At 45.4% G+C, this 27,279-nt stretch overlaps 1 protein-coding gene across 1 annotated transcript in view; it reads right to left on the reverse strand.

The window, feature by feature from the left end:
• The window catches only part of NRXN1 (neurexin 1), a 1,090,172-nt gene that overhangs the window by 559,191 nt on the left and 503,702 nt on the right, over positions 1-27,279 (reverse strand). The window contains 2 exon segments of the mRNA XM_044428877.1: positions 18,286-18,312; positions 20,772-20,975. Of these exon segments, the coding sequence (XP_044284812.1) occupies positions 18,286-18,312; positions 20,772-20,975 (231 nt within the window).

The following is a 27,279-nucleotide window of genomic DNA, read 5'->3' on the forward strand; positions in this document are numbered from 1 at the left end:
CCAAGTGAAGTGAAGAAGACGGCTACTGCATAGGAGGCCTTTTCTGCTGTGGCATCCCACTCAAGGGAAGAGCTCACATTACCAGCTACACTGTGGAAGTATTCTTGGTGCGAGATGAACACCTTCCTATTTTCCAAGGGCTTTTAGTCTTTCACTTTCTGTGGTTTTAAACCTGTTATTGTATGTTAAGTCTCTGCCCCGTTGCTAAGCTTTTGGTTTCTATTTTATACTGCATTTTTAAACTTTTGCATTTTATTTTTGCATGTCAAATTTTACAGTTTTCACTATCTGGAGGCATAGAAATATAAGAAATTGCTGAATAAAACACCTGCTATTAATAAGTGTCCCCTTTGTCTTTCTAGCTCCATGCTATGACAGTTAAGCCTTTCATTTGCAGTAGGTTTTGCAATCCAGGCTGAAGGGAAATTGAGGGAATTTAAGAACTTTCATATCTCTGCCTGTAATGGGGCCTCTCCATATCTGTACCAACATTGCAAAATTTCCCAGACATGCATTTAAGCCTGAAATGGATAGAATTTAATTCCAAATGGAAAAGAAAAGAAAAACAAAGATTGTAACTTAAATTATTGGCCATCCTGTTCCAGCTGCAACTCCATTTTAAATATGGGCAAACAGTCTTAAGCTCAACCAAGAAAGTGTTTTCTCAAGTGTTAAAGGTCAACACTTTGAAAGCTTCAAAAGCTCTTGGGGGGTTTAGATTAATGCTTGAACACCACAGATGTACTGATCTGGGAGTGGTGCAGCCACTGAGTTTTCCTGCTGGAATTGTGCAATCAGTACTCCCTAGAAATGGATGTGGAGATGGACATATGGTCATTTGTGTTCGGAAATCTGTACATTTCCAGACTTGCAATGTGTTCCACAGAACGAGCAAAATGCATCCAGTAAAACATGCTCCTTTCAAAAATGCATGGAAACATGCTTAAGACAGTAGATGGATATGTACAAAACTATGCACTATTTGGAAAACCCAAATGAAATGCACACATTCAAAATGCTATGGCCCTTTCTATATAGCTTTCAGAAATGTTTTCAATAATTGTGTTTTAATTGGTTTTAATGTATTTTATTTTGTTAATGTGTTTTACGTATTGTGAGCCACCTAGGAAGGCCTCGGCAGTTATAGGCAGCTTAGAAATACATGTATAAGTAAATAAATAAAATGGGGAAAAGAGGAGCTCTGTGGAATCGGACCTGACTGAACTGCTCATTCCTACAGACATACCAACCCTACTCTGGTTGCTACCCTTCGCCTAAGGCTGTACCCCAAAAAGCATCCTTTATTTTGGCGGAAAGGGGCAGCTTTGTGAAAGCCCCGAAGGTTCCACCAAGCCACTGCCTCGACATCATTTCCACCAGGATATTATGTGGTCTAGAGCAGGGCCTTCTCTGCAGTGGCACCCCAATTGTGGAATTCGCTCCTCAGAGAGGTTTCCCTGGTGCCGTCACTTTTTTCTTTTTGGCACCAGGCCAAATCCTTTTTATTTTCCCTATATTTTAAGACCTGACTGTTTGAATTGTTGTTTTATTATTAGTTTAATTTTTAGGATGCTGTGTTTAAATATTTTTACATTTTGTATTGTTATACTGTCCCGATACTTCAGGAATGGGACAGTCCAGAAGAGTTTTAAATAAATAGAGTCCACATACATTGCTGGAATAATGCTTGAGCCTTTCTTGCCAGCAAATAAGGTGTCCATTCTATTTACCCTATTTACATCCCATCCTTTTTCCTCCAAGGAACCCAAGACAGCTCACAGATTAATGCAATGAGGTGTTGCATTAAGAGCACAGGGCTGGGATGCAGGCGATCCGCTCAGCCATGGAACCCACTAGGTGACTTTGGGCCATTCACTGACTTGCAGCTCAACCTACCTCACAGGGTTGTTGTTCTGGGGATAAGATTGAGAGCAGCAGGAGGAGAATGATGCAAGCCACTGTGAGTTCATTATAAGAAAAATAAATAGATAAATAAATAGCAGTTTCCTCCTCATCATCATCATTTTATCCTCAAAACAACAGCCAGCCACGGTTGTCAGGCTAAGAGTCAGTGACTTGCCCACAGAGACTCAGTGAGATTGCTGACCAACTCAGATCTTCCTGGATCCTCAGCACAACACTCTAACCACTACGTCACGCTGCTCCACTTAGTTAGTCTTCCTGTAACTGCTATTCCATTCCTCTTCCTCAATGTGAATGCTTTTCCTTTCTAACCATGGTGATGGGAGAACAAATAGAGTGGTGGGGGATTTATTCAGAATCCACATAGGGTCAAAACAAGGTGGTCCATGCTCAGCTGAATTCTGCTTACAATTTGAGCATGGACTACTTGAATTTTCACCCCGCTGTGCTTGCTTTTATGAGGAAGTAACCTTTTTCCCTTCAAAGTTCCATTGCTTTTTCTGTCCCTTTGGCCCTCAAGAGGCGAACAGTTGGCAAGCGAGGGCTTCCTGGGCTGGCCATTCTTTTATTTTGGCTGTGCTGCATAAATGATTCATAATGAGGGAGGGCAGGTGGCCTGAACTCCTGCGGAGGGACTCACGAGCAATGCTATGCACAGGAAAGAGATTCACCAAGCTTCAAATCTGGTTCTACCAAGTGCAAAGCACCCTTTCTTTTTATTTTCTGGCTCTGGAAGAAGTCTGAGGAAAACGAAACCAAATGCATCGATACAAGATGGGGAATATGTGCTCAACAGAACTGAAAAAGGAAAAGATCTCAGAATAATTGTGAGCAATAGGCTAAACATGAGCCAACAATGTGATGCAGCCACCAAAAGGGCAAATGCTATTTTGGGATGCATTAACAGAAGTATTACTTCCAAATCATGAGAAGTAGTAGTCCCTCTATAATTCCCACTAGTCAGAACTTACCTGGAATACTGTGCCCAGTTCTGGGCACCAAGATTTAAGAATGATGCAGGTAAATTAGAAAGGGTTCAGAGGAGGGTGACAAAAATGATCCAGGGTTTGGAAACACTGCCCTCTGAGGAGAGACTGGGAGAACCTGGCATGTTCAGCCTTGAGGAGAGAAGAGTGGGGGTGGGGGCATGATATCCCTCTATAAGTACCTCAAAGGCTGTCACAAAGAGGAAGGTCAAGATCTCTTCTTGCTGATGCCAGAGTGCAGGACACGAAATAATTCATTCAAGTTGCAACAACCCAGATTCAGCCTGGACATCAGGAAAAGCTTCCCCTCTGCCAGAGAAATATGACAGTGGAACCAGCTGCCTGGAGAGGTGGTGGCTCTCCCACACTGGAGACATTCAAGGGGAAACTGGACAGCCCTCTGAGTGGGATGGTGCAACGCGGTGTCCTGCAGCAGCAGGGGGTTGGACTGGGTGACCTTCCTGGCCCCTCCCAACTCTACTCTTCTATGATTCTGTGAGATGACTGCTTGCTCCATTCCTGCATCCGCAGCTACTTTTAGCAATAACCTCTTGCATCCTTTTAGCAAGCAAAGCCATAGGATCAAAAAGCACAGCATCTGAACATACTAAAGACCTAAAGATGTCCAGTTCCACCAGCCATGCATCTAACCCAATTTGCAGCATTTTAAAGCTTCTTATTTACCCAATATGGAAAAACAGAGCAAATGACTTTTATTCTACTCAATCCATTCAGTAAATCCTATAAGGATAACACATGGATAATGTATTAGTCAATTTGATCATCAAACGAGATTTTGCAGTATCCGCAGGAGAATAGATGGCACTCTCTTATGTACCCAGTGCATTACCGAACACTTGAGATATCGGGGAGATGAATGTTCTTTATTAAATTGCTGCCTCTCTCAGAGAGGCGAGCTGAGAAATGTGTTGCTTGTGAACATCAGTGTTTGATCTTCCATCTACTGACTTCCCCCTACCATTTGCTGATAAGATAATAAAGGGGAGAAAAACCACATGGGGTGGCTTGAGGAATAAGGAAACCCTTGCCAGCAAAATACAGCCAGAACAGTTGGACTGGCCGTGCATCCCGTTAATCGTGGTTCGTAACATCTGCAGAACAGCTGAGACATTGGAAGGGGCAGGGGAGAGGGCATTTGCTTGGAAAAGAGCAGACTAAAGAAACCAAGAAAATGAAGCAATGTGAACCAAAACAAAAAGGAGAGGAAGGACAGAAATGGCTAGAGAGGAAGTGCGGGGAGGGGGAGGGGCAGCTAAGACAAGGGTTTCCAACCCCGGAACCATTCTTGCAAATCACAGCAATGTTGCACAGCTTGTCGTTAGGGACTCCAAAGGAGGCTGGAGAGCATTCAGTGAGGAAGGCAATTTAAGGCCTGGGTGAGCAGAAGAGAGATCCACTGAGAGATCTCAGGGTGATTTGCAGTATATTAGCAAGGCTTTCTGACTGCCAATCGTTTAATGATGGCAAGTCAAATAGAAAATGGCAAGAGCATTGGAATGGAAAAAAATGGAGAGAGCACCCCCAACGTGACTGGTTTTGTACTAATTCAATTTTTCCCAATCTGGTGAATTGTTTCAGGTGAAAACTCTCAGGATTCCCGACCTTTGGCATTACTGGCAGGGCTGATGGATGGCCAAGCCCACGACATATAAAAGGCACCAAGTTGGGAAAGGCTGTGCTAATTGCTCAGCTTTGAGTCTCAGTGTCCTTTCCCTGGATCACACAAGTTTTAATTGTTTGGCATCATCAAGATCTTTCCACAGTTCTAACAGCCACTTCAAGAATTTTGCATCAGATTCCCTAACCTGAAGCACCTCAGGAGAAGATCTTTATGCCCCATGGAGTGTCGTGGGTAACTTACCCCACTCCACCTCTACAGCCAACTATTTCCTACCTGCTTTTGAGGAGTGGAGCTCTGGATTCTAGCAACAACATGAGTGGACCTTTGGATTCTAAGCTGAAAGTTTTCCTACCCCTGATTTTGGGGTAGGCAGCACCTGCTGGGATTCTAACTGGCAGCAGATGGACCTGTATGGGGACAGGTAGCAAGGCTGGAGACTCCAGGAATAATCTGCACCAGCAATTCCTCCAAGGCAACCCTGGTTCCACCTCTGCATGCAGATAAATAGAGATTTAGCAGCCCAGACTGGATCCCCGTTGTGCCTTCCTGCTCTCTTTCCATCTACAGCTGGGTTGATGAATTACACTCAATCTTGGGAGGCATTTACAATAGTTTGGAGGAGGGGAATGTGTTTCCCCACTGAGTCCCTTTTCATAATAAAGGCTCATTCATAATATACACATTTATAGTAAACATTTTGAAGTAGCTCAGAAGCTGCTTGGCACACTTGCAGTTTTCATCAACAGATGCATACATTTGAATGGTGCTGATAGAAAGGATAATCAAAATGCATGGGCATTCAGGTGTGATACCTAAATGGAGCTTCCATATTCAGAAGCAGTCTATATCTGAGTACCAAATACTAGGGAAAGCAGTTTAAAGGATGGGCGCTTGTTCCAAAGTTTGCAGGTGTCTGTGAGGGGTCTCTTGGCAACATATAGGTATGTGAGGGGGTGTCACATGGAGGTGGGCAGAGAGCTGTTCTCCCCTGCAGAGGAAGGCAGGATGAGCTCCAACGGAGCCAAGCTCAAGGAACCAAGGTTCAGTTTGGATGCCAGGAAGTACTTCCTGATGGTTACGACCCCAGGAGTATGGGATGGGCTTCCATGGGAGTGGTTGAGGCCCCATCGGTGTGGGTGTTCAAGGATAGGCTGAACATGCACATGGTAGGCATGTCATGAGCTGAGCCAGCTGGAGCCAGGGGTCAGACTAGATGGCCCGGGAGACCCTTTCTGACTTGTTTTGTTTCTATGTTTCTATGCAAGGGACTGGATCCAGGGACTGGAAAGAAAGCTCTTTGAGGAGAGATAGGAAGAACTGAGCACGTTTAGCTTCGAGAAGAAAAGACTGAGGGGTGATATGATAGCACTCATAAGCACTTGAAAGTTTGTCACAAAGAGGAAGGACAATCTTCTTGATCATCCCAGAGTACAAGACACAGAACATCAATCTCAAGTTATGGGAAGCCAGAGCCTGCCTAGATATCAGGAAGAACTTCCTGACCGAGAGCAATACGACCATGGAACAAATTGCTCGTGGACGTTGTGGGCTCTCCTCCCTTGGAGGCACCCAAGATGCAGCTGGACAGCCATCTGGGAGGGACGGTTTAGCTGGGAGTCTGCGCTGATCAGGCAGTTGGGCCTGAAGGCCCTCTGGCCCCTTCCGGCTCTGCTATGCTGTGATTCTAGGACCTCTGCTGCAAACAGGAAACACCAACAGGAACACGTTTAGGTTTTACACCCCTGCTGAAGTGTTAGGAAGTTCATACTCAACTCATGTCCTCCATCTCTTATATGAAACAAACAAAGAAGGGCTGGCAAGTTTAAGATAAAAATTAAAGAAATGTAGGGCTGGTCTATACATGCAGCATGAAGATTACTGAATGGACTTCAGACCATAGAAAAAGGGTTCTCATTCAGAAAACATCCCGTGTTAATACGAATACCTCAGGCAGCAGCTTGGGACTGCAGTAGTGCATGGAATGCGGTCTGTCTGTGTGCTACAGTCCACTTCTTTCTTCAAGTGTCAACTCCAAGGGAGGTTCAGTGGGAAGCAACAACAGGGACGGCCTTCGCAGGGGTGGCCCCTCCACCGTGGAAGGATGACTGAGGCCCGCCTGGTTCCCACTCTGTCCTCCGTTCAGTGCCAGGTTAAGACTGCCCTCTGTGCTGAGGCACGGAAATATGTCCAAAGTTATCTAAGGGCTGGATGGTATCTTCTTGTCTGGTCTGTTATCTGCAAAATGAAGCACTAAGTGCCGTTTTACTTGTTCACTGTTTCAGTCTTTTAAACTTGCTTTTATGTCATGGATATTCTAAAACATGTTGTGCTGTTTTGATTGTCTTATGGTCTTGCTAGGAACTGTTGGGAACTGCCCAGAGATGTTTGGCTTTTGGACACTGTAGAACTTAAAGATAAAATCTTGCTGGAAGCACAGCAGGCAAACTCCCTTTCTCTCTCTGGTTGTCTGGCTTGTACTGGTTTGCTAATTGCAGGGCATTTCTGTGCAGAAAAAGAAAGCATCTCTCACCTCTAGCTAGAAGTGGTACAATCCACCCCATCGTTTTGCTGCACACACTTCTGACTTTTCTCCAGGGAGCATTTACTGTGAGTTCATGAATCCTTACTCCAAGTTGCTCATGGGCTCTTTAAGCAGTGCTATGATCCTCCAGTTTAACTTGTGTTTTTCAGAGCATTTTCTGATTTATTTTCAAAATGAGGGAAATGAGGTGTTACGTTACAGCAGGGAAAATGGCACTCTGCCTCCTGGTGTATTTGCACCATGTCACTGCACCACAGCTCCACCTAGAGGTTGTGTAGCAGAACAGCAGACAGGGAAGAGCTGTTTGTGTAGAGCTTAGATCTCACTGCTGCGATGAGCCTGAATATAGATGAAGCAATGAACAGCACAATCAGTGCCTAACATAGAAAAGTCCAAACTTCACCACTGCTGAACACCAGCCGAGGGGTGATAGGAAAGGACAGTGGCGCCCCCTGCTGGTGGAAAAGTGCTCTGTTGATGCAGTGGTCTCAACATCCCAGTGGTCCATGGTGTGTGGAAAAGAACTAGCAGCGGTCTTTCTGCTGGCAGGAGTAGCCATGTGGTGCTTGTCCAGGACTGAGTTTGGGTGGATCGTTGTGGGTGAGTCCACCAGATTCAAAGCCCAAACGCATCCTGAGAGAGGACCAGGCCCAGCCTGGAGATCATGCAGCTAGTCCCTCCTTATCAGCTTAAATGGTACCACTTGTGGTTTTCCTCCCATTATTTGGTTCATTTTAAATCATTCTCCTTTTCATGTTGGAGAAACTAGCTATGAAGGACATGCGGGGAACAGACTGTGTTGCCAGGTGGAAACTGGGACGTTCCTTCCTTAGCTTCTCCCATGTCGCCACTCCCATTAGTTGGAGAAGAAGAAACCCTTTTATCAAGACAGGCTAGCATCTAATGCTACTTCCAAAGGCGGAATGAAGCTAGCATTGGAAAAAGGAGAACCTCGGTGGAAAGCAAGTGGATGGATTCGCTCCCTCATCCAGGTGAATGGTGGGAGATTCAGGACAGGCAGCCGGAAGGACTTCTTCACACCGGGCATAGCAGAAGTGCTCGTGTGCCAGTCCTTTCCATGAGATGGAGCGACGGCTAGTGCATTGCAGGGCTTTGAAAGGGGATTGGTGCCGGCCCCATGTGCCGGCCTGCCCCTTGAGACTGGAGGCAGGGGCCCTTCTCTGGGAACCACGAGCAGTGGCTACTAAGCCTGGTGACCATGCGCTAGCTCTAGTATCAGAGGCAGCCTGCCTGTGAACAGCCGTTGCTGGGGAACATGGGTGGCTTAATGTTGCTGTAAGTCTGCTGTGGATGCTGGTTGGATATGGAACAGACAGACTGCTGGGTTCAATGGGCCTTGGTCAACTCCAGAACGGCTCTTGCATTCCTTGGCTTTCTCCTGATAGAAGATGCATACTGCCGTGGACGGCTTGAAAGAACGGTGTGATGTGACTATTGATAAGAACAATGCAAAAGTTAGAAAGAAAATTGTTGAGTTGTAACCTGGACATGCTGCTTGTTTCTCTTCTCTAGATACCTGGCTGGACATCAGGAGAAGCTTCCTCACTGCCAGAGCAATACGACAGTGGAACCAGCTGCCTAGAGAGGTGGTGGCTCTCCCACACCAGAGACATTCAGAAAGAAACTGGGCATCCATCTGAGTGGGACGGTGACCTGCAACAGCAGGGGTTGGACCCACTGGCCAGTTCTACTATCCGATGATTCTATGAGTCTCTTACTCCTGAGCAGAAAGCAGCTGCTGCATTCCCCAAGGGACACACAATCTACCCAATCTCCAAATTAAGTCATCTGGCTTTGTAAAATCTAGAAGACAGGCAAATGATTTAAGGTTCCTCTTGATGACATTTCAGCACTGACATTTTCGGATGGTCATGGCTGGAGTTTGCATGTAGATATGATCATGTTTTAATCTAAGCCAAAAGGGAAAGATCAGAGCTTGACATTTATGTGCAACCCATTTGTCACTTTAAAATAACACAGAAGTGGTAAAGCTGGATTGTCATACAGAAAATAGACTCTCTGCTCCATGAAGGAATATACATCAAAGCGTTGCCTCAAGAGCCTTACTCCTCATGATTAATTTAGTCATAATTAAGAGCCTGCGCATTAGAGGCAGTGCAGCATGGTGTGGATCGAGTGCTGGATTGGGACCCCAGAAGATGCAGGTTCTAGTCTTCCCTCAGCCTTTGGGCCAGTCACCCAAACTCAGGGTTGTTCTGCCGTTCCTTACAGGGAAGGGAGCTGTGCAAGCCACCTTGGGCCACCTTGCGGGGAGAAGAGCGGCAGGATACAACTGCAGTGCAAGAGCAGTGGTGTAAGCACCCATTTCGTGAGTGCCGCTGTCGGGTGGCTTCTTCATGCCCCTCTCAGCTCATGGGCGAACCCTTGAACCACATGGGTGGAGCTCGCGAAGCAGCTTTTCTGTGTACCTGCATTCCAGTCGAGGGGGAACTGTGGCCTGGGCACCTCTAACAGGGTCTTATACTTCCCATATTATTCCCATACCTAACCTGGTGCCGTCATTAAATGCTTTTCGGCGCCAGGTTAAGACCTTTTTATTTGAACAATATTTTAACGTTAGCTAATTTTAATTGTATATGATATATTTAATTTATTTTAAATATGTCAGTTTTATGCTCAGTCTGTGGAATAGCTAATTTGTTTTGTTTTGGATTTAGAATGTTCTGTAAGCCATCCAGAGACGAGAGTGATGGACGGCCTATAAATTTCCTAAAAAAATGAATATTGTGCCAATGGGGCGCTTTAGCAGTGTACCCAGTTCCCCCACAGCCTGGCCATAATGTGCCTCCCACAGCTAGAAGCAACTGGATGGTGGAATACACATGAAGCACATGTTTCGAGAATAATCCATGAAAAGGAAAACATGCCATATTTCATCCCATCAGCTAACAGTGACCAATAATGGAAACATTAACCAAAGAACAGAAGCATGAAGGATGCGGAATAGATGCTTAGGGACAGACGTAAGAAATGGAGAGATTTCTCCTAAACGGCTTGGGACCAGGATTCCTGAAGGAACGCCTTTTTCCCTATTTGCCCTCCAGCCCCCTAAGATCAGCAGCAGAGGCCCTCCTCCAGGAACCCTCTGTGAAAGACGTTAGGAGACAGAGTACTCGGAGGAGGGCCTTCCCTGTGGTGGCGCCCCGTCTATGGAATGCGCTCCCCAGAGAGGTCCACCTGGCACCGTCATTATATGTTTTTCAGTGCCAGGTTAAGACCTTTTCATTTAATCAATATTTTAATATATCTTAATATTGAATTTTACTGTTGTATTTTTATTAACTTGCAGCCAGAGTGGGTTGTTAATATATTTACGCTGTAAGCTGTCCAGAGATGCAAGTAATTGGACGGCATACAAATTTTATAAATAAACAAATAAATAAATTTGGGCATGCTAGGAGTAGGCAGTCATGGAGAACTGGTCAAGACTTTGGGGGACCCGGTTGTTCTTCCAATGTCTCTGTTCCCTCTGCACTGAGTTAAGCATCTCCACAGAAATGTTAGGTGCAATGCATTGAGAATGGACATTGTGAAAGAGTTTCAAGAGGATAACCCCAGTTTATGAGCATTTCCTTTTAGCCCATAGGTGCATCGCTCCATTTCTAAGGCTCCCCACTGCTTAGCTGTGCTGGGGGAGGTCTAATTCCCTGACCACTTCCATCTGCCTACTGTACGTGTGTCTGCTTCCGTTCAGCCTCTCTCTCCTCTGCAAGTTCACTGCTGATGTAATTTCCCCACAAGAAGCAGCCTAGAGAAAGTAGGAATTATTGGAAGAATCCATGCAGGGAGCACCTGCAAATGTTTTCACCTCGTCCACAACTAAGCTCTGGCTTTTGGTGCTGAAATGACTGAAATAACAATTCCTGCTAGATGATTTGTGCTTCACTTCCCGATCTCTCACCCCATGCTGTGTGTCGCTTACGTGAGTAAAACAACTCTGGTGATATTTGTGTACAACATGCGTGTTTACTTCAGCTCAAGATCTCCAAGTATCAGAGTCCTAATTAACCATTAAATGCTCCAACATCAGCTCTGGTGCAAACTCTCCACTTCATCCGAATCTCTCATCTTTTCAGTGCCAGGTTAAGGCAGCCTCTTCTCCAAGGCCTTTAAAGACTTACTTTAGCCGGGGGGGGGGGGGTGGGGGGGGTACCCTTCCCAGGTGCTTTGCAGAGTTATTCTTGGCCATCATCTGGTAAACTGCATTTTTTGTTAAACTGCATTTGAACTGCATTTTTATAAACAGCAGGGCTGTATCAAAATGAACTAAAATAGAGTGGAACCAGCTGGAGCCAGGGGTCAGGCTAGATGGCCCGGGAGACTCCTTCTGACTTAATTAATCCCTGAGATAGGCACAGACACGTGTGTCCCAGCCAAGGGTCTGCCCTGCTGCTAAGCCCTCTCCCCTCCCCTGCATCACTCTCCTCTTTCCCAGCCTCTGCATCTGTCTCCCACCTGCTCCGCCAACCCAGGTTATGGTCCTCACACCCAGCAAGTCCGTCTTCCTTGGGCTCCCTTGCGGACCACCGGGCCCTCAGAAGGGCCACATTGGCTTGAACGGTGGCTGGCATAGCTTTGCAGAAAGGCAGCCGGGAGTCCTTCCAGGGAGCCAGGCACTGGCGAGTGGCATCCCTGGAGCCTGCCTCCTTCCCTGGGAGGGACCAAGCCAGGCATGTGTCCATGACCACCCTCCCTGATCGGCTGTGCCAGCTGCTTCCTGGTTGATGCAGCTCCACAGAGAGCTGGGCTGCCAGCGAGCTGGGTGTGAAGGATGCTCAGGGCAGCTGGTGGGAAGGTGGGCTGGGTGGGAGCAGGAGACCTGGCAGTGGTGGAGGAAGCGGCAGCCAGCAGCTGCTGCAGGAGAGGGAAGTATTTGAGCTTGATGAGATTCTGCTGTCTCTGTTTCGGTAAACAGGCATGGAGCAGAGTGGAGTGGAGTGGAGTGAATTTTCAGGGGTGAGTATTCTTGAAATGTTATGAACAGGTTTTTTTGCCCAGCCATTTACACAAATGGCAAAGTGTGGCTGAATGGGGAGGGGGTCACAAAATTTGCACAAACGTAGTCTTTTTTTAAAAAATGCCCATGGTCTTTCTCTCAGAAGAGCGCAAGAACATAGATGCAGCTGTGAGTCATACAACCATCGCTGGTCAATGCCCTTGTATCCTTCAGTTGTCAACAGGCTCAGTGAGGTGGAAGAGGTAAGATAAAAGGAAATGACAAGGCAATACGGAATTCCATATGGAATAACTGGGGTAAAGTTGCGAATGACCTGAGCCCCCCTCCCCCCAAAAAAGAAATAATTACAAGGCAAAGGGGAACCCACTCTGAGGGACCAAAGCTGCAATCGGAAGGTTGTGTGCAAAGGGGGCACGACAGAGACGCATCCTGCCTCTCGGCAATGTAATCTTCCCACTCCTAGGTATCGAACAGCTACCTGACCATTTTTCTTCCCTGAATCTCCGGCTTTCCTAGAAACATGAGTTATTGGATGGTGGAAACTGAATTAAATTCAAAGGTATAGCTGTTCACTTCTGCTAAAACACAGGACTAATAAACTACACAAGGAGTGAAATCAAAGCTTGGCAAAAGAGTGATTAAACCACTGCACACCAATCAACAGTTTCATTTGTTTTACGTTACAGGCTTCAAATTAGCTGCTCCTGAATTTACTTCACATGGTGTTGCTAATCAGATTCAGCACTCCCAGTCTGGTGCAGAATCAGATGTGCCTGCAAAAGCAGCCCTGCCCATGGAAGCATTTCATGCGCATTCCCACACCGGAGAAGGTCTTTGCACGTGGTTGCCTGGGGTAGGAACAGAAGCAATTCACTGAGAGATCTCAGCATGATTTGCAGTATATGAGCAAGGCTTTCTGATTGCCAATAGTTTAATGATGGCAAGTCTGATAAAGCATGGAAAGAGCACACCCCCAGCATGACTGGTTTTGTACTCATTCAGTTTTCCCCAGTCTGGGACACTCCTGTGTTTCGCACGACAACTCTCAGGATGCCTGACCCTCCGGTATCCCCAGATTTCCTCATATGCTTGCCGGGCCCTGCAAAGTGAGCCGAGTCACGCAGCTGGGTCCTTCCCAATGGCTGCAGGGTACAGAAGAGGGCGGATGTGAGCAGGCATGCCAGGAGCCGTTCTGGCGACCAGACCAGCCTTCTTCCCTGATCAGAGCTGCCAGTAACACTGCCCGCACACTGCATGGCACTCGGTTGCTGGTGGGCACCCCAAGAGTGCTGGGAGCACTGGCCAGGAACTCAGGGCAAGTGTCCCCACTTGCCTGGAGCCTGGAGCCCAGCCCAGGGAAGCTGATAGATCCTCACCTCCCAGCAGATTCCTTACACACACCTCGATGGGAACAGGAACGAGCACGTACGAACCAGCCCAAAATGCCTCCGCACTCCTGGCCGACAGACAGATTTCTGCACTAGTCTGTACTGGGAACCCTGCCTGGCCTTTGCAGCCTCTTTGCTCCCCTGCAAAAGAGGCAATACATTTTCTGCCTCATTCCTCGGGACACTGCGAATTTCAGAGAAATCCTTGGAATGCCCTCCCTTGGGGCTTTCTGATACCGCTGTCTGCGGAGGGCCTAAAGCTGAGAGAGGCTTTGCTTGGTTTTGTGGTTCTTAAAAGTCCTTTGGAGGAGAAGGAGGCCCCTGCTCAGCTTTCCGGCACTCACCAGGTAGCAGCACAGCCATTGCCTTCTAGGTTAGGTTTTCCAGGATGGCTTTCAGGAAGCCAAAGAAACCGGAAAGGTGGCAAGGATACAGTGGGTGAAAAATAGGAAAACAAAGAACATGCCTTCCTTAGCAACCTCCTTATTACAGTAAGGTAAACACTGTAGCCCTACATTCTGAGAAATTTCCCCCAAATCCTCACCCCTTCCCACAATTTCTCTTCTTTCCCTCCACCAACAAATGGCCAAAGCTATTTGAAAAATTCAGCACAGCGCCATTCTACCCACTGAGCACAAAGGTCTGCACACACACACTTCTGGTTCCCACTTGGTGGTTGCAGGATAATGCCCACTTCTCTAAACATACTTACATATGGGTTGGTCTGTTTCCGTGTGCAGTTCGAATGCCGGAAGTAGCAACCAACCAACCAGTGCCCTGCCCACTGGCTTTCTAATTGTCCACAGGTATCGGCTGCCAGGTGTGTTAGACCATCGAACAAGAGCTCACTCTAACACGGCCAAGCATGTTTGTTTCAGATCTTACACAAGAAGGTAGACATTATGTTTCTCACTGGTTTCTTTCCAGCACCTGTTTGCTCATAGGAAGGAATGAGGGTGTATTCCTTACGGAATCTAAGCTACCTCCTGTAGCATCTACCTGCAGAGATCAAATGGATTGTGCAGAAATAATCAAGGGTTCTTACTGAGTTTGCAATGAATGTTCGTTTTCTGTCTACCTGGGCTTATTCTTCTGTCTGGAGGCCCATTTGAAGGGCAAGTCCTTTCCAGGTGTACCAAAAAGTGCTTCCTCTCCCTTACCAAACAGCCATTTCTCAGACAGTTTTTAAGACTGGAAACCATCTTGATAGAAAATGATTTTTTCCATCTTCTTGCTGATCTACCATTTCAAGTTCCACCGTTTACATTTATTCTTTGTAAAATTTTAAACATGCTTCTTTCACATATAATTTGTGTGGGGCATTTAAATTCAAACTACAAGAACACATGAGATTGAGAGCACTTATCAAAAATATTGGGATTTGCCATCATGGTTATCTACTCCCATTGGGTATTTTTCCTTCTTTTACTTTCAGTTTCATGGTATCACATCTAGAAAGACCCATAATTCACAGTTTGTTCATCACAAGAAGACACCTGGAAGGTAAGTTTACACACATGTGTGAGTGTGTGTGTATGTGTGAATAGGTAGGCCACATTACAAGCGTTCCAGGAGCAAAAAACTCAAATGGCTTTGAAAACAATGTCCTTGGCAGTAACAAACAAACTACCCCCATCCCACCAAACCAAAAAATGAATGGGAACTGAATAGCAATTTGCTTGTAGCATGAAAATCCAAGCAAAATTCTGGCTGAAGTTAACGACTTTCATGTCCCTTGGTCTTCAAATGGAGAGCTGAACACACACTTCAGTCTGTCCAGCTAAACATGATGGGAGTTAGAAGTGTTTAGCTTTGACTTGGCCACAGCCTCTGACATCGGGCTGAACGCTGACAAGTATTCTTGTCCAATATGATCCGTGACATTTGGTCCCCTCCCCTCCCCTCCCCTCCCCTCACCCCGCAAAAAGGAAAACTGGAATCTATTGTACTTACTATAGAAAGTTTGGGAGATCCACAGACTCAAAATAAAATCACAGTCCACACTCCTCTTTCAGAACATAGCATCTTAATCCAAATGATATCAAAAAGGTTAAAAAATTATCACCAGTTCACCCAGTAAGCATAATGAAAGACACATAATAAAAACATTTCAGTCTAAGAGACCTTATAGGATAAGTGTGCAAAAGAAACCATCACACAAATGTAACCTTGCAGGCTATAAAAGCATGGACTAAACCCCCATTTTTACTCCTAATCAGCATGGCATTTAGCAAAAGCTATTGGGAGTGATCTTGGAGTAGACTCTTTGTTTGGGTGAGCTACAAAAAAAGAAGGAATTATATGGATATAAATTTATGATGACAACCTTTGCAGGACTCAGAACGCCTGAACAGAAGTTGATGTATTTAGGGATTGCTCTATTCTTTACGAATCATCTTCATTTTATGGGTTCCCCATGGTGTGCGTGAAGTTTCTCACGGCACAAATCGAACCAGGCAGGCTCTGTACATGGACTTCACTGGGTCCACCACTGTCTACATCCCCAAGGAAGTCATGCAACTGTGAACACATACTGAGGAAGAGGGGTGGAGTTTCGAAAGGGCTATCCAGATGTTTTCACTCTATATTAGGAGTTCTGAGACAACTCCTTGGCTCCTAGGATCACAAATATACCTTTTCAGTGGTGCATGACTTGGCCCTTAAAAGGACCTGGAGAACTTTTCCTTGTTTTAAAGAAACATTGCAAGTCCCTGTCACCTAATGCTTTTTGAGGGCAAACCTTTTGACTTGCCCCATGTATCTGGAGTTCCTTTTTTCCCTTTCATGACTGTTGCCTGTGACAAGAACCCATGACTACGTTTCGCATGATAGTAGTTCGATAGTTTCTGCAAATCCACAAAGCAACTTTCTCCACAGCTGCTCAAGGTTTACCTGATAGTTTGCTGATGTGAAGATCGGTGCTATTGACTTTTTCCTCTTGGTTGCACAGATAATCTGTGATGTCCATGGATCAGCCAAATGTGTGCATGGATCCCACATAGCATCCTCATTAAATTAACAGAAGTCGTGAAGAAGCAGGACAGTAATTTGAATTTAATGTGATAGAACTCATCTAGAATGGATATATTAACCCAATAAAGCTTATGGTCATAGGATTAATTTTGATCTCCTCCTACAAGGGGAAAATAGAGGTTCACCTCTGAAGACCAGGCCTGCTAATTGTGCTTCTTCAGCATTGCAGTGTTGGTGCTGGAGAGGACAAAGGGAGGTGGGTTTTTGGAGGGGGTGCTGGGACAGGCCACTGACCTGCTGTATCCAAAGCCTTCCTGTGCCCTCCGACACATGGGGGAAGAAATAACCCAACCTGAAAGCAGACATAGTCCATTCCCTTCCCATGAGAATCAATAAGAAAGAAATAAAGAAAGAAGAACCATATGAAAAGTCACATTAAAGGGGGAACAAGCGTGTTCCCTTTCATTCAAGCTGCTGGCACGATCTGTCAGGAAGGATGATTCCCCCACAAAACTTTTCCTTCAATTTGCACGTAAGATTTCCATACTTGTTGATTTTGTTCTAATTAATTTAAGATTGTATAAACAGATTTTGGGCAATTGAAATAAGATTTAAAATAGCTTTAGCTGCTGAATGAGGAAAGCCCATATTAGCTGATGAGGGCAAATGTTAATCTAAGACAATTCTCCACTGATGAGGACAAATGTTAAACAGTGAGGTCAGAGGCACTGTTGTTTATATGAATATTTATTTATTCTGCTGATAATAATGGCTTTACCTAGTACCTGTGTGGGTTGGGAGAACCAGCACTTGTTTTGCTCACCTAAATTCTCTGAAAATCACTTTGAAGCTTGTTTCAGCTTGCTCCTGTTTACATTTTGTCCTGTTTCATCCTGTTCCCACTTCCATGGGAAATGCGCACACATTTGCATTTACTTTTCAAAAGTATGCACCTTTACCCCGTGGACTAAAGTGTGCAAATGCATATTTCCAAACATTGTTGCAGATTCAAAACTTTGTTGACCTTTTGTTAAGTGTTTGTGAATGCATTTCATTGAGTACCGCAACAAGGATATGCTTTGCAATTACCCCAATAAAGGCCAAGTCTGAGTACATAACAGTCCAAAACAATCTCCTATCAAGGCCCTATAATGTGTAAATTTGCTTAGCTTCAGCAGATCGGCCTTTTGACCAGTCCTGGGTCTCTTAGGTGGAAGCAGATATTTTTAAAATAGGGGATGGGAAACAATGTAGCAAATATGTATTATTTCTGCAAGGATAAGTGACTTGTTTTGTTTATTTAAATTGTAAGTCACCTTCAGAACTTCAAAGGTCATGCATAGTGAGGTTTCTGTAGGATGTAAAGTGATCTAAATGTATTAGTTAAAAGGCAGGTTGCTGGTCAAATGATAAAGAAATACTAGAGATATGCAAACAGGGTCCTTCCTGCCTGAAGTTTTATTGATCTTATTGAAGCACATTTGGTGTCCTTCAAAATTCTGAGGAGAAATCGTAAGATATGCCTTAATTTACAGCCCTTTGGGTGACATCTGAAGGCACTCTGAAATTTCTCCAGCCTTATTAAAATTCTTTAAACTCCCCTTGAAACCCCCCGAATCCACATTCCATTTTGAGGGTGGAATCCAGACAAGTCTAAGCCATGCAGGGCATTGTGAGATGATTCCTTTTCACACCTGTGTCATTTGCTACAACTTATCAAATGCAAGCCATTTAACTATGCAAAAATGGTACACACCGCATTTTAATTTAAAGAGGGTGAATATTGCATAATGTAGGAACAATAAGTTTAAAAATTTTGAATAGGCACTTACTGGAATTACAGTTAATCCTGATACAGTCTAGATGGGGAAGAATAGATGAGAAATGAAAATTTATCCTTCAAAGTAATCGCTGCAGACATCCAATAAAATCACATTCCACCCTTCCGGGGACAGACACATGCAAACATGGCCACTCTGTTCAGATTCTTTCCGTATTGCCGTAGAACGCAGATACATGGTGAGAAGACTTTAGAAATAGAAGTGATAATATAGGGTAAAAGAAAATATGGCCAATCTCAAACAAAGCTACATGGTGACAAATCCAAGTGGGGGAAAGTGCTTGTGGCGGCTGTCCCAGATGCTGGATTTAGGCTGGCTGCAACCTTCTCCCCCATGTATGAAAGAACAGATCGATCTTCTCCATTGTTATAACAAAAAAGTGCTCCATCACAATGGGGAACGGTGCAAGCCAAACACAAAATCACACATGTGGGATCACAGTGAATACCTCAAAGGAGGATCCAATTTGTCAGGCTTAATGGTTTAAGCATAATGTTCAAGATACTTCTGATCGTCTCTCATCCTCTGGAATACCCTTAGCTGTTTTTAATTAGTCAACATTTAGATAACAGTGAGCAAGTGCTCCTGTCATTGCATCACAAAGCCTTCCGTTCATTTTAGGATAATGAACCAAGCTGACTTCTCCCCTCCTTCCCTCTGGAAAGAGGTGCTAACTTTTAGGTGTAACCCTTGTGGTAATTGGGGCTTCTAAATAAAATAGTTGATGCTTTGGTTTCATTCGTACCATATTGTAAAACAAAGAGTTCCTTGTGCTAGATTTTAGATTGACAAATTAAAAGATGATGCTCAAATGACCAGTGCATTCTCTTACTCCTCTGTAAGGTCTTTGAGGATATGTAGGTATATATATTTAAAGAAAAACCCCTAGATTTTGTTTCCATGTAGCTGAGTTTGTCATGTGTCGTCAACCGCATCAGAAAAGTGGTTGCAAACAGCCAGGGAACACCACTACATGCCTCTTCCTACAGAAAGCTTTCTCCAAAGGACCATTCTTCTGCTGCCATTTTGTGAATTGAAGCGATGCTTCACCGTGCACTAACTCCAAATTTTCACTAGAGGGCTCTGTATGAAGCGAAAGAAGCCTTTCCCTCTTTGAGATGTATAAATTCCCTACCGCAAAATCTAATTAACTTCATCCAAATTCAATGACCTAGCTTTCCTTAAAAATGGGCTTTGAATATTTCAGTCGGCCCTACTCCTTTTCGCAATTTAAAAGTGAAATCACCTTAGAGCTAGTTTTTAAGCGTGCTGTGCAAAAGGTCTTGAAAATAATCTCACAAAAGGATGTCATTCCGGTAAACCTGCATTAGGTTCCACAATGAATAAAGCAGCGATTGATCATTTCTAAATGCTACAAAAACCCTAAGAAAGCACGATTTTATTTCTGCAGAAGAGCTTACGTGGTTTGTGTTCGCATGGCTGTTTGCCGAGGGCCGCAGACTTTGGGCATTGAAGGGTTGTGTTATTTGTGACATACAAAAATATATCACAATGACGTTTGTGGTTTAAAAGAAAAGGGGGAAGAAGAGGAAGAAGGTGGAACGGGAGTGGGGGATGGGTTGGATAGGACTGCATATAGTGTCAGGCTGCTATACAGAGAAGACCAACATGGTGGCATTTTATTGTTCCATTTTTGAAAAGATACCCATTTCCTGTGTTTGCACATGTGCTCTGCATGCTGATCATTCATGCTACTTGATGCTTGGAGTCAGCCTTGAGCAAAGCCAGCATTCACACGAGCAACGTACTCCTCTGGCCAGTGCAAGTCTGGGCCCACCATCTCACATGGGCTCCATCCCTGCGAATAAACGCACACGTATCATGCCTCAGAATTTGCGCTGCTCAGTGGATTGGGCTGCTTGGTGGTGATACGATTCCCCTGCCTCCCAGTGCAGAATTGCGTGGGAGAGCCAAGTCCAGCACCACACGGGGGCACCTGAAACGCCCACTGAGCATCGGCAGGTAGATCTGACAACGCCATGCCGACACATCAGCAGACCTTTCCCCCCGCGGAGTGGGAATGGAGATACCCGATGTGCCTGGTCCTTCTTTGCACCAGAGCAGCCAACTGGATCAGGACTCATTTCCCTAACACCGCAGCATGGAAAGGCCTGCGGCTAAAGGCCAATTGGTGTGGTGCAAATGTTTAAAAGCCCGTCCCCCTACAAATGACAGGACTCACTGGTCTTCTCTTTTAGAACAGACTGAAGTCCAAAATGAATTCCCATCGGTTATGGTGGAGTGTGCAAGGGAAAGACATAAAATTAAAAATATACAAACAATGGACTTTGGAAACAGAGACATATTGCACGTACATATATATGTGTTCAAGGCACATATATACAAGAGAGTTTATTTTCAGTGGCAACAGGCTGTTGAATAGATGGCTGCAGGCAAAGATGAAGAAGGATGTTGGAGATGTTAATTTTAGGGTGGGAGTTGGGGAAGAATGTTACCTAGGTTGACTGTTAGCTTAACTCGTCCTGCATCCAGCTCCAAGCGCAGTGTGTCTGCTGATTCCCTCGAAGTGGTGGCCATCAGAATGCCGTAGGCTCGCTGTGATCTGAACCGCAAGGACACATCTTCCGCTTCTGTGTGCATCACCACAGGGAGCTGTATTTTCATAAACATGCTTCCATCGTAGCTCAAAACAGTTGCCTCTGAAAATGGACAAGCAGGGAAATGGCAAGAGCATTACAAGAAGCCGGATTGCCGCTGGTTGAAGAGCATGAAGCAAAGACAAGAGCACCATCAGACATCTGTCAAGCCAAGGCCGCAAGCTTGGGATTCTCACCAAGGTGAGCCTAGCTCATCATCCATGGGTAAGGGACCCCTGGAGCCGTGGTGGTGCTGCCTTCCCGAGTCTGCAAAGACAGGAGGCATGCTGAGCGTCCCATGAGCAGTGTTACAAAGTCGGCAGGCTGCGTTCAGGGTGGCAGCTCGCAGGTTCCGCAGCTCCTCAGGAGCCCGTGCAGCATCCAAAATGGAAATCCGAGCCCTTGCAACAAGAGAACAGGGATGTCCCTTGCAGTGCTACTGCTATCAACCAAGGCACCAAAGTCTGGATCTCCAGCTATTATTGATACCAATGCACAATGCTATTTTAATGTTCATATGGGATCTCCCATTTATTTATTTATTTCTATTTTTTTCCTGCCCCATAACCTGAAGTTTCTCTGGGTGGCTTACATTAGTAGAGCATAAAAGCATACATCCATTACAATAAAACAAGTATGAATCAGATACAAGATAAAACAATAAAAGAATAGAGCACCTCAGATAAAATATACTCACACACAACAGTAAAAACAACCAACCAATTAACCAGAATTAATTAAGATAATAATCTATAGCAAAATATATTAGAATCTAATCAAATCAAATCAACCAAAAATTGTTTAAATAAAAAAGTTTTCACCTGGAGCCTAAAAGAAAGAAGAGTAGGTACCAGGTGGATATCCCTGGGGAGTGGATTCCATATTCTAGGTGCAACTAGAAGCAACTGCGGAGAAGGTCTTCCTCCTAGCCCTTTCCCCTTTGATCTCACTAGGGAAGGGCACACGGAGGTGGAGGTACTTTACACATATATAAAGAGAATCCACGTCCCCAGCAAATTTATCTGCTGCATTCTGTGTTCATTTACTCAGCACTCACCTCTCTTCCACTGATTTAAAGGCCAAGACAATATTTGTTCTTCAGGTCAAAGGTTTATTGGAGAAATATAATTGTCTGGCAATCTGCCATGTCCAGCAGAGTTTCAAAGCCTACCAACTTTGCTGCAGCATATGATGGGATGCCATGAGAAGGGATGCTTGAGAATTTTGTGCTGTCTGCATTTTTAGTACAACTGACCTGATTTTAGTTGCTGGACTGATAGACAGATTAGAAGACAATTATTCTATGGGCTTTGCACCTCTCCCAACTTTGCAATACAGTTCTCAGATCAAAAAGCACACCTAAACAAAATTATGCCATAGCTTAAAATGCATGCAAAAGTGGGTATGCTAGAGTGAAATACGTTAATTAATGGATGTTTAGGATAAAATGATGCCAAAAACTGCCTTCAAAAGGTTTTTTTTTTTTTTTTTTTTTTGCTATTTTTGTAAGTGCATTGATTTGGAAACAGGACAAAACAGATTTAGGAATAAACATTTGTGAAAAAGACATGTACTGGAAATATATTAATTCATCTGTTTCTATTTGGGATTGCATGATCCCTTAGTGTTCATGCTCATCCATTGTTATGCACGCTGACTAGGGACGAGATACATCCAAAGAAAGTTTTAGGAATGCTTGGGGAGCCATCTGAACCCCGAAACAGGAATGTGCGAGGAATTCAACAGGGATGAAAAATCAATGAATTTTCTCAGCTCAGCCCTGTGGAGCCCATCCTGCTAACCCTGCTCTCATGCTGACGTGGTTTGACATGAATTACACCAACATGTGGACTTCTAGTTTTAAAAGAGGCTGCAGTTTGCAAAAGTTCAAACAACAATTTGTGGAAATTTGCACAAAATCCAGGTTTTAACTCTGCAGTTTGTGCAAACTGCTCAAAGTCGTGCTGATGATGGAGTGAAGGACCACATCTCACAAATCTGACATAAAGAGTCAGAAAAGTCAAGGGGGCCCCAGTGCGGTATGCGCTTGTGCAGAAGCCAAGAGAGCATTATGTACCTGCAGATTTTTTTCCCACCCCACTGTATCCCATCCACAACTGCAAGATGCTTCGAACAGGCCTCACTGCTTGTGCAAGGAAGACAGAACGCTTTCTGGAGTAAATTCTAGAGCAAATGGATGTTTCTGTTGCTTTGGGTTGCCCCAGAGGCATTAAGTCACCACTGAGCGAGCAGTTGTGGTCACTGGCGCAGGACAATTGATCGGGCAAAGGGGAAGCATGACGGGGTCATTGCACAGGGCGTAACAGGAACATCTAACAGCACCAGCAACAGGAGCTGTTGCAGGAAAGGACAGGCCCGGTGGCGCATCCCAGCACGCAACATTTGACCAGTTGCATCTCGCCGTTCTGCTGCGCTCGCCACCTTCTTGCGCCGATTATGCCATCCAGTGCCAGCAGCCCTGCACAGCTTGTCACCCTTTGCCTAACCCAAACACACAGAGTCCGAATGAAGCCCCACAGCCACGTCCAGGCTGCAAACCTGCACTTATTTGGGCAGGATGAGGCCCCACAACTCCCAGCATTTCCCTACCAGTCACGTGTAGCATTGCACCCATGTGGAGCTTTCGGGTGTTTGATTACCTTCCTCCTCCCAGTTTGGCAGGCAAGCAACAAACTTCGATTTACTGAGGCGGCTGAAGGCGGCTGCCATTCATTGCTTAGAAGGCTACACTTGGCTCCCCGTACAAGGTGGTTCAGATGCACAAGGGTGGCCTGGGCCAGGGACGCCTGAGCGCACATTCCTGCTCGGCTGTGTGCTCTGCCACCTCCAACGCCATTCGTGGGAATGAGGTGGGTGGGGATGGCCAGTATTGCTGGAGTGTTGCCAAGGGCATGGCATCCTGCAAGGCTGCTGGGGTTGTGGCAGCACCTTGCATCTTTGGGCTTTGGCCAGCAGTCCAACTCAGTCCTTAAGGCTCCTCTTTTGGCACATCTTTCTCTATCATCCACCATCATCGTCATCATCATCTCTCCATCTAAGTCCGTCCATCCATTCAAATATATCTTTCCATCCATCCATCCATCTAAATCTATCTATCATCCATCCATCATATCTCCTCTTTCTCTCTCTCTCTCTCTCTCTCTTATCTACCATCTATTATCTATCTATCCATCCAGATATTCAAATATATCCATCCATCCATCCATCCATCCATCCAAATCTATCTATCCATCTATCATCTCTCCTCTCTCTCTATCTTATCTACCATCTATTATCTATCTATCCATGCAGATATTCAAATATATCCATCCATCCATCCATCCATCCATCCAAGTCTGTCTGTCTGTCTGTCTGTCTGTCTACCATCCATCCATCCATCCATCCATCCATCCATCCATCCATCATCTCTCCTCTCCTCTCCCTCTCTCTATCTTATCTACCATCTATTATCTATCTATCCATCCAGATATTCAAATATATCCATCCATCCATCCAAGTCTGTCTGTCTGTCTGTCTGTCTACCATCCATCCATCCATCATCCATCATCTCTCCTCTCTCCCTCTCTATCTTATCTACCATCTATTATCTATCCACCCGCCCAGTTATTGCTAGGTGACTTTTAAGGTAGAACAATCTCCTGTGTTTCCCCCTTCAATGTGTAGAACTTCATATTGGGAACGTGCATTAGAAATGTATACCTCCCCACCCCCTGCCTTCCCATTCACTATTCCAAAGAGAGGGGGAAGCAAAGCAGCAGTGGAGCAGAAGTTTATGCTCCAAACAAGTGGAATAAATGTTTAATAATGTGCTGTTCATTAAGCAGAGTCATAGCCTCCAGGGCAGGGAATAATAGTTTTACTATCGTCTCTGCGCTGGGAAGGCAACAGAGTAAAGGGAGGAAATGGCTTTATTAAACAACACCAGAGGGCAATTGTCTCAGAGGAGCCCGACGGGCAGGGGGAATTAGAGCAATAACTTTTTTTTAAGGATAAATGGTCCTTCCACGGCTGATGTAAAATGGTGAAAAGAATCGCTACTGCATGGATGAATTTTCACAAAGCAGCACTAAAGTCCTGCACAGAGCTTGGCTTCCATGCATGTCTGTCCCATTTGTGCATCCTAGGACAGCTCACACACTGTCTAGGCTGGCTGGACTATCTCCTGTTTTGCTTTTGGACACTATAACAGCAGGTCGAGTGCCTAATGGATCCCCTACACCAGGTGTGAGCACTTCAGCAGCCTGCAGGGGAAATGTCACCCCGTGGACTCCCACCAACCTCTGCAAGCTAGCGTTGCACATGTGGTGTTCCGTCTTAGCTATGGAGAACTAAGAAGGTGAAAAAAGGTCAGACCAGCTGCTGCAGATGTCTTAGAAATGCAATGGGTGGTGGGCACCAGGCAAATGAACCAGGCACTGCTTGGAGGGACATGGTTTGTGTGTGTCGATGCCAAGAACTTGGGAGAAGCTGTGCTGGACCCTAACAAGAGGAACTCTAGGCCGGCAACCAGTCTGCACAATGGCCATGTAGATGCCCCAATGAGAAGCCCATCAACAGGGTGGGGGGCTGCAGTATTTCCCCCTGCCCCACAAGATGTCAGTCCAAGGCCCTCTGCCTTTTATGCTACAGGCAGTCCTCCGCCATCATGACTAAGAGCCGCTGATAGCCTTATTCCCAAAGAGTGCGGCCAATCACCTTTTGAAGCAAAGGTGCTTGGCAGCTATGACTTTTGGAGCTATCCATGGGCCCAGCTGAAATAAGAGTTACTCTTATTTATTATTTAGATTTTATACACAAACACATACACACTGCCCATTCCTAAAAGCTCTGGGCACTTTACAAGAGATTTAAACCAGCTTAAAAATGTAAAATACTTAAAATTTGGACTAAAAACAAACGTAAAACTTATTTTGGAACTAATCAGGGAAGGCCTACCTAATCGGAGGTCATTTGCAAAGACAGTAGCCTTACTGCTTACTCCCACCTTGACAGCCACGTCAACATGGACTGGCGACTGGGCACCCGAGACCAGGGAACCTGATGGATTCCCACCCCAAAATTGATTCTCAGACTTTCCGAATTACATTGTTTGCCAAGTCTACCCTCTCCCAGTGTATTTGGATCTACTTTCTTACAAGGTTTCCTATATGATGACTTGGAGGATACATATTAAATTAGTGGTACTCATGATGCCATTTTCAAGAATCGGGTTCAAAATTCTTAAGGTGGACTTCCTTGGAGAGAGGAGGACGTCCTCTGCAGACAGATGGTCTCCACAGGTAGGAAGGCATGAGAACTGCGCAGGTGCGGATGGTGCAAGTGGACTCTTCTCACTTCCTTTCTTCCAGAAGAGCTGACACATAATGAGAATGATTGAGCAGGGCTAGATTCTGACAACCCCTCAATGACCCCACAATGCGTGTATACTGAAAGATCACTTTTGCTGCCTTCAACCTGGCAAGGCACCAGAGTCTCAAGTTCAGGGGCTTCTATAGGACTGCTCCCTAAACCCATGTGCTACATGATCCATGTTGCATGCAGGACTATAGGTCTGGCATGGAAGAAAAGCTTCAAGCACGGGATCCGACCTCACTATCTCCAGTTAATGGGGTCAGAGGAAGATGTTCTGTGCCTGGAACCTCCTGCCAGGGAGCAGTGCTAAGCTAGGTGGACAAATAGGCTAGTGGACAAATGGATTGGCTCTGATATAAGGCAACCTCCTTACTAACCTCCTAAATTAACCCATCAGTCCTGGGTTATAGTCTGCACTCAGCCATGGAACTCACTGGGTGACTTTGGACCAGTCACAGACTCTTGGCCGGACCTCCCACACGGGGTTGCTGTGGTAAGGATAATATTGAGAGGAAGAGGAGAATGATGTAACCCTTCTTGGGTTCCTTCGGAAGGAAAAAAATAGGGGATATAAAAATAACTAACTCATGCAATTCAAAATCTTCAAAATGCAAAATGTTGTTGTTGTTAGTTGCAAAGTCGTGTCCGACCCATCGTGACCCCATGGACAACATTCCTCCAGGCCTTCCTGTCCTCCACCATCCCCTGGAATCCACTTAAGCTCACTCCGACTGCTTCAGTGACTCCATCCAGCCACCTCATCCTCTGCCGTCCCCTCCTTCTTTTGCCCTCAATTGTTCCCAGCATTAGGCTCTTCTCCAGGGAGTCCTTCCTTCTCGTTAGGTGGCCAAAGTATGTGAGTTTCATCTTCAGGATCTGTTCTTCTAAAGAGCAGTCAGGGTTGATCTCCTCTAGGACTGACCGGTTTGATCGCCTTGCTGTCCAAGGGACTCGCAGAGTCTCCTCCAGCGCCACAATTCAAAGGCCTCAATCC

Source organism: Varanus komodoensis, unplaced genomic scaffold, assembly GCF_004798865.1.
Source record: "Varanus komodoensis strain SLA01 unplaced genomic scaffold, ASM479886v1 scaffold2, whole genome shotgun sequence".
NCBI lineage: Eukaryota > Metazoa > Chordata > Lepidosauria > Squamata > Varanidae > Varanus > Varanus komodoensis.